The sequence below is a fragment of the Mus musculus genome, chromosome 11, assembly GCF_000001635.26.
Source record: "Mus musculus strain C57BL/6J chromosome 11, GRCm38.p6 C57BL/6J".
Lineage (NCBI taxonomy): Eukaryota > Metazoa > Chordata > Mammalia > Rodentia > Muridae > Mus > Mus musculus.
The window spans coordinates 86,346,320-86,359,396 of record NC_000077.6 but is presented as its reverse complement, the minus strand read 5'-3'; the positions used below and the strand labels follow the sequence as shown (position 1 = coordinate 86,359,396).

The following is a 13,077-nucleotide window of genomic DNA, read 5'->3' as shown; positions in this document are numbered from 1 at the left end:
GGACCAGAATGGCTTCAAACTCAGAGATTCCCCCTGCCTCTCCAGAGCTGGGATTAAAAGCTTGTGTCTTTACTCCTGGTATCATTATCTCTTAATCTTTCCCGATTCCTCCCTCGTCTCCTCCTAGAATCCTTTTAAAGTTTGCATGGAAAATGTTTTGAACTCTTCACTGAAGAGTAATCCAGCCCAGAATAATTGTTTGGGAAGGGATTTAACATCATACATGGTTTTTCTTATTCATTTCTAAGTTTTCAAATATCAAGTACCTACTGTGTGCTAGAACATTTTAAGGCACTGGACAGCTATAGCAACAAAGGGTCAGTTCTCCTGATTCTCACTCTCAGAGTTCACGTGTTTCTCAAAGTAACCACAGAAAGGAAGGATGGAAGTATAGTAATGCATGCCTTACACTGCTTATCGGGCGCAGGCACGAGGCTAGTGCTCAGGTTGTATTCATGCATCATATAACAAACATAACATTTGTTTTCCTCATTTTACAGATGAGGAAACTGAGTCACAAAGAGGTAAAAGACTGGCTCCAGCTTCGAATCCTGAACAGCAGGACTTTATTTCTAGTTCATTAACCACAAGACCATATCGTTTCATTTTTTTTACCTCTTTATTATAACTTAAAAAGAGAGGGCGAGGCTGGTGTCTATCCAGCTCTCATTCTTTAGCCCTAGAGTTCTGCGATGTACCCCGGCGGCCTTATGGAGTGAATGAGAATGCATTGGAACGTCTTTCTTTTTCTTTTCTTTTTTCTTTTTCTCTCTCTCTCTCTCTTTTTTTTTTTTTTTTGCCAACTTTCTCTTCCAAAGAATTTGAACTGATTTCCAAGTAATTCTCGATTTTGAAGTGAACCTTCCTGCGCTGCTGCACTTTCCCCAGCCAGCAGAAAGCTAGGGCCAAGACTCGGGTCATCTTAACCGGGGCATCCAGCAGATGGCGCCATGTTAGTAGCCACCAGCTGGCCGCCCGGTCCCCGGGGCTCCGAAAGCTTCCCTGCCCTCCCTCACCGCCTTCTCTCTCCCCCCTCCCTACGGAGCCCGGCCCACGTGACCTCGCGGCGGCCAATGGGCGAGCAGAGAGGGCGAGCTGGTCCCTGTGGCCGCCATTAAAGCGAAGGGAAAACCCGTGAATTCGGATTAAAGGGGGAAAAACACCGCCCGCTGGGCCCACAAAATGGGGGAGACTACGGCGTCCAGGCGGTGAGGCGGCAGGAGAGCAGACGTTAGGCAGGCTTGGCCCAGGGACAACACGAGGACACAGCCGGAGAATGGACTGAGCCCACAGACGCCGCCACCACCTCCGCCGCTGAGGAGACTCTGGGCTTAAGGACATCGCCGCTGCCGGGCCGGGGGCCCGGGGTGCTCTGCCGGTCCTCGCCCTTCCCGCCCCTCCGCGGGCGTCCCCGGGCCGCGGAGAACCCTCCCGGGCTTCTGGGCTCGGCCCGCTCGGACTCGGGCTCTGACTATTTATCGTGTACCTGATTGTTATTATTATTTTTTTGTTTTTCGTTTTTTTTTCTCTTTTCTTCTTTTAAATCTTTTTTTATTTTTCTGGTGGAAGGGACAGACATCCCTTCCCCTCCTCTCCGGAGAGGGACGCGCGTCCGCGGGCTCCGCAGTCCCGGCGGCCGGCCGAGCGCGGCGCGGCCCTCCCGCCTGCGGCCTCGGCCCCGGGCGGCTGGGTGCCTCCGGGCGGCGGGGGCCGCGGCGGCGCCGGGGGGCGGCGGGGAGGGCGGGCGGCCCGGCGGCCTCCTCCCCACCGCCCCCCGCCCTCCCCGGTGTCTGTGTTTCTCTCTCTGGTCGGAGGCGGCGGTAATGGCGGATGGTGGGTTGTGGCGCCGGCGGCGGCTGCTGTGAGGGACGATGAGTTCCTCCTTCGTGTCGAACGGGGCCAGCCTGGAAGATTGTCACTGTAACCTCTTCTGCCTGGTGAGTGCGGGGGCCGCGGGCGGTGGGGGAGGGGGCCGCGCCGTGCGCCCTTGGGCCGTGGGGGAGGGGGTCTGGGTCGCATCCAGATGCCGGTGTCCCCCGGCTAGGCCCCGCCGGAGTCGGCCTCCTCCGAGGCTCTGCGGCCGCCCCGGGAGGCAGCGTCCGCTCACCTACCGACCGGGGCTCTGCTGGGAAGAGGCTTGTCTTTCCCCCCACCCCCTCGGTCTTTCTCCTCCTCCTGTCTTGTTTTGGACTCTTTTCCCCATCCTAGTCTTTTCCTTAACTTGGGCTGCTTATCTGCCCGGATAGTAATATTTTCTTGTGTGCTTCTTGCTTCCCCGCCTCCCCGCCCCCCGCCCCTTGTATCGAACAGTGTATCCCTTTTCCACACTTTCCACGATTGCCCCTGCTCGACTGCCTTTAAGCTCGCTTTTCCCTTGTAAGTGGGCTTCTCTTAAACAGGACCCCCCCAAAAACTTACGTATTAAAACCCTCTTCGTTTTGTAAGTTAAACTAATACAGGGGTAGTGTCCTTATGGGTGACTTCAGATCTTTGTGTAAAAACAGTGTGTGCCGGTTCATATGTTTTCTTTTTAAACTTTGAAAACATTTTGCCATTTTGACAATTTCTAGCCATCTTGCTTTTATTAGAACATTATGTTTTTGTGAGAGTGGAGGGGCAAGTGGAGGAGGTACTGTGGTTTCGCACTAAACGTTCTATATTTGTCTGTTTTGCTTACGTTTTAAGAATGTTTTGAGCTGGCTGTTCCTTTTATTGAACTGAAAAGTCTGGGGCAGCTGGAATTAGGGATGTTCTAGTACGTGTATGTAGGTCGGCCCAAATCGGATAACACTCAAGAGTTAAGACTTTTGTCAAAAGTACCAACTGTTGCAAATATCTAGTCCTGAATTAAACGATAGCCGAGCTTCCTGAATGACTAAGTTAGAGTGACTTTTTTCATTTTTCGTGTGCTCTGAGAAATATTAAGTCTATCATAGGTAAGTGAATTAAGTGGGTGGAGCATAACTAGTTGGCAAGCATAAACTGCCAGTCATGTATCAGCAGTTTCATTTTTGGCACCTTATGCTTTCTGTCACTAAGTTAGAATAAGGAATTACTGAATTTCCTTTGTTGAATCTCTTTCACGATGTGGTAAATGGGGATCTTCAGCACACTTACGTCTTACAGATTAGACTGGTTTTCTTGACATGTCCATTAATCAGCATCTCGTCACATGTAGTAAGATGTACAGCAGGTTTAACGTTTCTGTCTTCCCCAACTGGATCTATTTTTGGCACTTTGGGTTTTTTTTTTTTTTTTTTTTTTTGAAGCTAGATTAGCACAAATCTGACAGCTCTTTGGAAGTGGTTCTTTCCTTGGAGCTGTGTGCTTGTGGAGAATTAACAGGCTTTTTTTTTTTTTCCTTAAGAAAAAAAAAATTCAGATGGTTTTCGTATTAGAGCCATGACTTCTTACAAACCTGGAATGAGAGTCTTTACTTTCCAGTTCACCAAGGATCAAATGTGACTGACAGAGAGGACTGTAGGACAGAGGAGGAGGCTAGACTTACTGTGCAGGCTTAGCATCATTGTCTCATTGGTCAGCTCTGGATATGTTGCATTTATTGTAGACTTGCTACTCAGTGACATCTTTGATAATTTATGTAACAGTTTTGTGTTCTTTTCCTTAAGCTCTTGTTGGTTGAAACATTAGAATTCTTTGCTGTGGTGTTTTTGGTTTGTTTGGTTGTTTATTTTGGTCATATCTTTAGGTACTTAAGCATGCATTAAAAATAGTGATGTTTTAATGAAATCAAGGACTTTATAGTGAATATATATTTTATATATAAATATATAAATAGTATACTTATATTATTATACTTAATAACAAATATTTATTACTTAGAGTGAATGAACAATAATATAGATATTTTGCTTTCTTTTCCTTCAGGCCGACTTGACAGGAATTAAGTGGAAAAGATATGTATGGCAAGGCCCAACTTCCGCCCCTATTCTGTTTCCGGTGACAGAAGAAGACCCCATTTTGAGCAGTTTTAGTCGATGCCTTAAGGCAGATGTACTTGGTGTTTGGCGGCGAGATCAAAGACCTGGAAGAAGAGAATTGTGGATATTTTGGTGGGGTAAAGATCCCAATTTTGCTGACCTTATTCACCATGACTTATCAGGTGAAAGCACTTTATCCTTTTTAACTGTGCCTTAGCAATGTTGTACACTTTCCCAATGTGCTTCTGCTGTGGTGGACGGCCTTGTCAGCCTGGATCTGTAAGAGGGTTGCCATGCTCTGTTTCACCATCTTTGTTTTGGTTTCCTTAAGTTACCTGTGTAGATTCCAGGAGACTTGAACTCTGACTGAGTTTCTTCCTCTACCTCCCGGCTTCTTTCTGTAATTTCTCACAGGCAGTTTGTATCTAGGGAAAGCATTTTCATTAACCTGAGAAAAATGGAATCTGGAAGCATGTTATTTTTACAGTTATATAATAGTCTTGAAGCCAAGTGTAACTCACCTTTGAGTCTAGTTTGCTGTGTTCTTTTTTGTCTGACCCCGTGGGCAGGCCTAGAAATGTAACTTTGTTTGGCATAGATTTTCAAAAGTATAGTTGTATTTTAATATTATTTATGATTATGTATTAACTCGGGGAGGCATATGCTGTTTTTGGGGGGTGGGGGGTGGGAGGGTCTTTAGACCCTGCTTCGTCAAAGGGTATATTAGTAAGGACAAGGGCCATCTCATTAACTTTTAAAGGACAAAGGTCATTATCTGAAAGGTTGTACAGAAACGGTTTATTATGAGCACATCAATATTTCTTTTTTTTTTATTTTCTTGACTTTTAGGGCCAAATATACTTTAGAAAGAAACTATAGCCCTTTATGAAAATTACTGGTTATGTTTATTTTAAACTCAGTGTAAGTGTATCTTTGACTAGATACTCTCGGAGGGAACCAAGTTCTAGTTTGATAAGAGTTTTGACAGCTAAATTGAAAATTTTTAAGGTCTTTAAAATTTTCTGTGTGAGCAGGGAGTGTAGGTGTGGGTGTAGATATGTGTGCCACCATGTTGTGTAGAGGTCAGAGGACAACGTTTTTGGAGTCCTGCTTCTTCCATCTTGGTGAGACAGGGTTTTACTGATTGTTTTGCCCTTAGGAAGCTTATTTCGGGCCACCTGGCCCTCTTTGTTTCTGACTGCTCCTATCTCTGCTCCCCTTCTTGGTGTAGGGGTGCTGGAATTACAGATGCACCACATCTAGTTTTTTTGTGTGGGTTCTGGAAATCGAACTGAGACTGACTAGTGTTTTTACTCTATCCCCGAGCCATCTCTCCTGCTCCTTAGGTCTTTTGAAAAAAAGCTTTCTTGTATGAAAGTTAGTTTTCTGTGGTTTATGGTTTTGAACTGTAGGATCTGTTTTATTTTGTATGAAATATAATCCAGAAATCATGTAGCCTTACTTAAATAAATACCTTAAGTTTACTCACAGGGTTTAGTCTTCTTGATAAAGTTGGCACAGCATCTGAATACACTTTTTTATTTGAGACGGAGTCTGTGTTGCCTTGAATTCAAAGCCCCCTTCAAGCTCAGCCTCAGTCCTGGTTGGTATTACAGCTGTGTGCTACTCTGTACAGCCTTGAACAAACCTTTCCATGGAACACATTTTATGCCCTTTGAACTCGTATTCCTTCTGGTTCCTGCTGGAATTAGAGATGTGTGCCATCAGACTAGGCTCCAGATAGCTCTATCTTGAACTAATACTTTCTAAGGTCAACATTTGTTTAAGAATGCGCCTTTTATATATTTTTAAGTCACCTTTTGTTTTTAATGAATTCTTCAGCATTTTGAGAGTGGTGCAGTTGTTTTATGATAGAGCATTCTGGCTTTCCTGAAATGTTACTGAAGAACCTAGTTCTTAGTTCTAAATATTATAATGTGTTTGTGATTTTGCTTGTTTTGAGACAGTGTTACACATAGTCCATTAGGGCTTTGAAGTCCTGATTTTCCTGCCTCCACTTCTCAATGCTAGGATCAAAGGTGTGTGCTACTACACTTGACTTATACAGTTTTAGATAGTAAAGAGATGAGTGTATATCTGTAAATGCATACTGTGTTGTCTGAGTGTGTATCAGTAGCCTTCGTGCCTTTTAGCAAGGTGTGCTTTCTGCTTCATGCACTAAATGCTAAGCATACAGCTTCCTTTTCCTTTCATTGACTTAGGTGAGAGTTATTTTAAACATTGAAATGATTCATGAAGTCACCTCAGTTAAAGTGTTTGTAGGTTGTTTGTTTGTTTACTTTCTTTTAAGTGCTAAGTATTGAATCTTGGGCCATGTGTATATATTAACCAAGTGCTCTACTGTTGACCTTTATCCCTGGCTCATTGTTAAAATGTTGATAGACTGTTTAGACACTGTTGTTAAATTGAAATGTTTAAGCAAACACAGTCAGTGTTAAAACTATAATGGTGCTCAGAGTGTTTGGCTAGCCTGAGTAAGGTCCTGGCTTTGAACTCCCAATACCACAAGAAATTATATGAATACCTTAAGTCTATGAGAGTTTAGTCTTCTTGGTAAAGTTGGCACAGCATCTGAATACACTTTATTATTTGAGACGGAGTCTTGTGGTGTTCCTTGAATTCAAAGCCCCCCTCAAGCTCAGCCTCAGTGCTGGTTGGTATTACAGCTGTGTGCTACTCTATACAGCCTTGAACAAACCTTTCCATGGAACACATTTTGTGTAATCAAAGATAAGTTTAAATACATAGTGTTTAGTTTTACCATAGTGATTCTAATGTTTTGAAGGTTAAAAGTCTATTAAAATAGAATATGAGCTGTTTAATAACAATGTATGTTGTTAAAACACTTTGTGTAGCTTTTTTCTTCTGGATTTGAGGTCATCAGAAGTGTGTTCTTAAGCAAAGCTTGGTTAGAGTTTAAAGTTTCTCCTTCCTTCTCCTTTAGCATAATTTTAAAATGACAATACCTGCACTCTAATACAGATACTGATCCTTGAATATAATCAAAATTTTGTTGCTGTCAGAGTCTGCTGACTGCTATTGAATAGCTAAATATTTTTATCAAAGTGGAAGTGACCCAAAGAGTGAGCACACACACTGTTGAGTAGCATGTGAGCATGTCCACTGTCTCAAAGCTAGCCCTGAACTCTTGGTTTACAAAGTCAGTGGTATTTATATAATGTTTTAGCTTCTTTTTAACCTGTTGTTTACTTTAGAATGTTACTTAGATCAGACTATCTTAAAGAATAATAAGGTCTTTTCAGATGGAGTATATTTATCTTGCCCTTTTTTTTTTTTTTTTTTTTTTTTTTTTTTGCTCCAGGGACACCGTCTGCCTCCCTTTTGGGGTAATTAGTGCGCCTCTGTGCTCTAGCTAACCCCCTTTTCATTTCTTCCCATCTGTGGCACTCGGTTCCCTTCTTTTAAGCTCCCTTGAGAAGAGAGCAGCTGGACAGTAGGGGTGGCATCAGCTGCATGAGGCAGTCCTGAGCTCCAAGTGGAGGTGTAGCAGTGAGGAAAGAGGACCAGGAAGGACCCAGGTGGTGACTAAGCAGCTAGTTAATTTGGCTTGGGCCTGCTCTTCTCAGTCAGTGTCCCTCTGTTTGGTTCAACACCTACTACTTCTTGTTACTGACATGTTTGTGATTATGGAAATATTGCCCTCCTTATAGGGGGTAGGAGGAGAAGGTAGGCAATCATTTTTGTAAAGATTAGAATTCTCTGTTTGTTTTTTTCCCACTGATGTGTTCAATAACAAAACCACAGAGTAGCCCCTTTATCTACTCTGTCTCATCTACAGCTGTTTTTAAGAATAATTTTCTTTGAGGTAATTTTAGATTTATATAAATCTTGGTAGGATAGAGTAGAGAGTGCCTGTGCATCTCTTACTTAACTTTTTTTTATTCTTAATATCTATGTCAGAATGATGGACTTTCTAAAACTCATAAATCAGTATTGTTATACTAAAATACCTAATCACTTGGATTTCTTTATTTTCACCTAGTTCTGTTGTTTTTAGGAGCTGGCCTGGGCTGCCAAATGATATTTACCTGCCCTCTTATTTTTTGCTCTTCTGGGCTTTGACAGTTTCTCGGGGAACCTCCCTGCTCCTTTTTGATGATTTTGACAGTTCTAAGAGTCTGGTGTCTAGTCAGGTTTCGCAGTGCATGTTAAATTTAACCTTCTCTTCTGCCTCACACCATTTAACACATTTCTGGGTTACTATTAAGTTTAGCTAATGTATAGACAGAAAACATAGACTGAGTAAATTGTATTCTACACTTTGAATTTTTGCTTATTTTGTATCAGTAGTACTTGATGCTGTTTCACAAAGTGATTTGGGAAGGTCTGGTGATTTTTGGATAAGGATTTGTGCTCATTGGTATTAGCTTAAGTATAACATTCCAGAAAGACATTTGTTAAAGAGAAAAATCCCTTGAATTTCAAAGCCAAATATATGAGTTTTTATTGTATTTATAGGAGAATGGATAGGTGAATCTGTGTTGGTTTATTCTGGTTACAGGTTTTTGAGTTGTTTAGTAGTGTGTGAATGACAGATGTAAAGTTGGTGGTGGGAAAATCTTAGCTCACTGGCTCCTGTCAATTTCTCCAGTGGGTGTGATTGATTGACTCTTTTAAATGTACTGTTAGTTAGTTCGCTGTTTTAAAAAGCAAGATTGTTTTAATTTTGCTTGGTGTGTCTTGGAGCATGTCTGTGTATTTTTACTCTGTATCCTAAGATTTCAAAATTTTATTGCAGCCACTGGTTTTTATTCTTAAAAACAAAACTATTCATTCTCCCAAGATTGTTGTCTTAAAAAAAAATCATAAGGTAGATTCTGATGAGACTTTGGATTCCTTGAAGTAAAAAGTATGCTGAATCAAGGCTAAAATATGTGTTCTTTTTTTGTGGTTTTGGAGGTCTCTATATAGGAGTTTAGCACCACATCCAGATACTTTCATTATAGTATAGTTTTGTAGTGCATATTGCTTAGCTGGGTCATTATTCCAGATTTAATTTTGGATGCTTTTATCAGAGGACATCAATTATAGTGGACTTTAACCTTAACGGGCAGCTTTTAGCAGAGTTGATAGACACAAAAGCAGCAACCTAAGACATGCTGAAGAATTATTTCTATCTTTGTTTTTTAAACTTCATAAATTGTGTCCCATTTCCTTGGCTAATCTTATGAGTGATGACTGTGTGTATGCTCTGTAGTATCCTTTTTTGAGTAAGAAAGTGTTATTGTTTAGATCGTCATGTCAGATGTAACAGTCACCTCAGTAAGCTGTTTTAAATAAATCTTCAAGTTTTGACCCTAAGTGAATGATGTGATAGCTATTATTTGTTAGATAGATATTTGTTGATTTAATGAGTTATGAATGAGAAATAATTATTAAGAGAGACGCTGATTTAGACATGTTGATTTTTTTTCAAGAAATCTGTACTATTTTCTTTTCCTAACATGCTAATTTTTGTGTCATTCCTTATCCATTGGCATATGTTGCATCTTAGCTGTTTAGCAAAATTATTGGGAAAAGATGCCTTTTTAAAAATCGGCTGATCACCATGGAGACATTTAAAGAGGTCATTTTTGAGGAAAATGTTGAATATTGGTTGTTATCAACTTTTTTGCTTTTGATACTAATTTTTTTCTAATTCATAGTTATTTTGATGACCTATGACACATCCTTTGGCACTCCTATAATCTGTGTTCTTAGTGAAACATACAGCTTTAGCATTTGAACTTTTATGTTGTTGCATTCTACAGCTAAATGTGCAAAATTTTTTGAGTATCACTGGTGGTTAAGATTTCTAATACCAATAGTAATGGAAAAGTACTAAAAACAGAATAGAAACTTTGTTTTCTCTGGGGATTAAAGATACGAGAGGGGGGGGAAACATTTATTTAAATGCATTAAGCAGACTTTTTTCCATTAGCCTCTGGTTAAGTTCTAAAGTGCCTGCTAAAGCTTCCATGTGTTCCCACCTCCTTTCTTTCCTTGTTACAGTGCTGGTGTTGATTCAAGGAGCTTTTAATTAGTGTAAGATAAAAGATACACAGTACTTGTCTTAGGTGGTTGGTTCTGCCGTTCACTGTTTATATCTGTGAGTACAGTATGTAGAAAGTACTTTTTGTTTTTACAACATCAGGGAATTAGAAACTGGATTCAGTACACTTTTTGTTTCTAGGTGACACTCTTCCCAAAACAGAACCTAAATTTCTTTAGACTTTTCATTGGGTATTTTATTAGGAATTAGTATTTCATTAGCAATGAAAAATGGAATAGTTATTTAGTCACTTACCATGTACATGAAGGTGTAGATCAGGGTTGTTTTTTTTTTTTTTTTTTTTTTTTTTTTTTTTTTTTTTTTTTTTTTTTTGCCTTGGGTGGGTCCTGTTTGTACTAATGAAAATTATGAGCTTCTGGGACAAGAGCCTCCTGAAAGCATTAAGTTCATGCTAAGGTTCTCTAGATAAAAGTTAAAGCAATGAGACAAGTCCTTAAAAATTAATCCTGCTTTCTAAAAAGTGTGTGTGTGTGTGTGTGTGTGTGATACATGTGCACTACACATATGTGGAGATCAGAAGACAACTTTGTGGAGTTGTTTCTCCTAATCTTATGCAAGTTCTGAGGATCAAACTTAGGTCATCAGGCTGTCAGCAAGCACTTTTACCCTCTGAACTATCTTGCTGGCCTTGGTTAGCTAAACCACATTTGGTATTCTTAGCTTAGATTTAGTCGAAATAGATTTTAAAAAATAAAGACTTTTTTTATGACATGTAAAAATGTATAAACAACTGTAAGTTTTGCTTTTCTAAAGATTTTTGTTTTTAAATGCAAAGCAGTTCATAATTTGCTGAACAGTTTTTAAAATATAAACAACATTCATATATTTATTTTTGTGATTGTGTATGTCTGTGGCTATACAAGTGCAGTGCACACACATGGAGTTCAGAGAACATCTGTGGGAGTCTGTTCTTTCCTCTACCAAGTAGGTCCTGGGATTCAAACCCAGGTGGTTAAGCTTGCTGAGCCATTATTATTGGTTCAAAATAGGCTTTTAGTGAATTGGAACTTTGTGCTTAACACTCTTGTTTTAAACTGTATGAAGAGGTAAATTATTCATAAGTTTTAAATGAATTTATTTTGAATTAATCTAGAATAATTAATTTAAATGAATAACAGTTTGTAGCTTAGATATGTATAGAAGTAACTGTGTATCTTATGTCTTCTTAAAACTTAGCAGTAGTTATAATGCAAAGATCAGAGCCATTGTGTTTAGAAGGTAGGGAGTTTTGAAGGTAACAAAGGACATTGAACAGGTGGGGAATTGGGAGCAGTTCCTGGCATATTTCTTTTGGAATTATGAACACATGTATTTCTATTACTGTTGTCATGTAATTTGAGATACACGCTTTAATGAAGCTATTTGACTTTGAAATCAGAAGTCCTTATTAAGCCAAAAGATGGGTTCTTATTTCCTCTTAGCTGCTCGCACATATGCTTGTGATCTAGACCTTAAATAAGTGAGGTCACTATGAGCCAGCTCCTTTTCTCTCAGGATATCTTTATAATAAGAGGAGACCCATAAGCATCTGAGCTGTAAGTGAAGTAGATAAGGATCTCTAACATAACTGAATGGGAAGTTTTCCTACTTAAAATTACTTTATTCTAGCCTGCGAGTATTACTGATTTCCTTTGTTTTTCTGTAGAGGAACAATATTAGTTGCTTTGAAAGGTCTGACAATGATTTGGGAAAGAACACTTGAAAGAAGAACATACAATCTGTGTTAACCTTTGTAGTGGCAGCTTCCAATGCAGTTCAAGCCCACGGTCGCTATGGTTTCTAGTTAATGTTTACCCTGACCATTTGCTGTAATACATTCTGAATATAAACTGAGTGCCACTCTTAATACAGCTCTGTTTTTATTCAAAAGCTCATAGTAAATGTTATTTTTCTAGGTTCAGCATGTAAGTTTGTGAACTGAGAAATACTTGTCCTTTCATTTTGTTTTGTTTGAAAATTAAATGAGAACAAGACATGGTGGCACAGGTCTGTAACCTCAGCACTTGAGAGGCTCGAGAGGCGGAGATAGAAAGATCTTGAGTTCAAGGCTAGCCTTCTAGAGCAAGCTCCTGTCTCAAGAAGAAAATAGGTGATGGTGCATAAGTCGGAAATGTTTAGAGCTGGGAGTGGTAGCTCACACATACAATCCCAGTACTAAGTACTGAGACAAGAGGATTGCTGAGAGTTCAAGGCCAACCTCGTCTATGTAGTTAGCTCCAGTCCAGGACAACTGGGTTAAAAAGAGAGGCAAAGGAAAGGTCATATATATAAAGATACAGTATATTAGAAGATTCCTAATTATATTTGGGCTAACAAAATAAAATGTAAGTTGCTGATGTGGTACCTATCATTATTTGGTACCCTTGCTGAATGTTTTGTTACAGATAAAAGAGTAAATTATGTTCTCTGAACTATGTCTAGACTTACTAGTGATTGATTTCTGCCCCCTACTCCCTACCCCGAAACTTAACTTAGAGTGATTAATAGATTTAGTGGGAAATTTGAGGCTATGTAGTTAGTGAAGAGCAATACTTCTTCTGACTGATACACGTTTTTATATTTCCTCCTATACTGAATAATCATGTGAGTCATTGAAATGAGATCTGTTTGATAATTAACACGTTGCTTGGTAGACTTGGTGGCAGCAGCTTCCTTTATACTCATCACTTAGTTTTGTAGTTGAGTCATAGATTAGAATGCTGATTGTCATGAAATATTTTGAGTTTAATTATTAACTGATAGACTTTCTGCCCCTCCTCCTTCAGGTTAAATGATTAGAAGAATTAGGACAAAGTAACAAGTGAGCCAGTTTAGAAACAGGCATCATATAGTATGCTTAATATTTTCCAGGTTATCCAAATCAATACCCTTTTTTAAAATACAGAAAATAAGACTTTATGTTTATGATACCATTGCTATCTTTTATATTGTGGAAAATAATTTTTAGGCAGTTTTGTAGAGCTCTTAGGTATTGTCAATCTTGCAGGATATCTTTGAAACCTGATGTTTTGATGTTTAAAGATGTATTAAAGAACAGTAAGT

At 39.6% G+C, this 13,077-nt stretch overlaps 1 protein-coding gene across 1 annotated transcript in view; it reads left to right on the top strand.

Annotated features, from left to right (window-relative positions):
- Positions 1–1,800: 1,800 nt before the first annotated feature.
- Med13 (mediator complex subunit 13) overlaps positions 1,801–13,077 on the top strand; it is a 90,564-nt gene continuing 79,287 nt past the window's right edge. The window contains exons 1-2 of the mRNA NM_001080931.2: positions 1,801–1,937; positions 3,889–4,123. Coding sequence (NP_001074400.1) covers positions 1,872–1,937; positions 3,889–4,123 — 301 coding nt within the window. The 5' untranslated portion in view covers positions 1,801–1,871. The remainder of the gene's footprint in view (positions 1,938–3,888; positions 4,124–13,077) is intronic.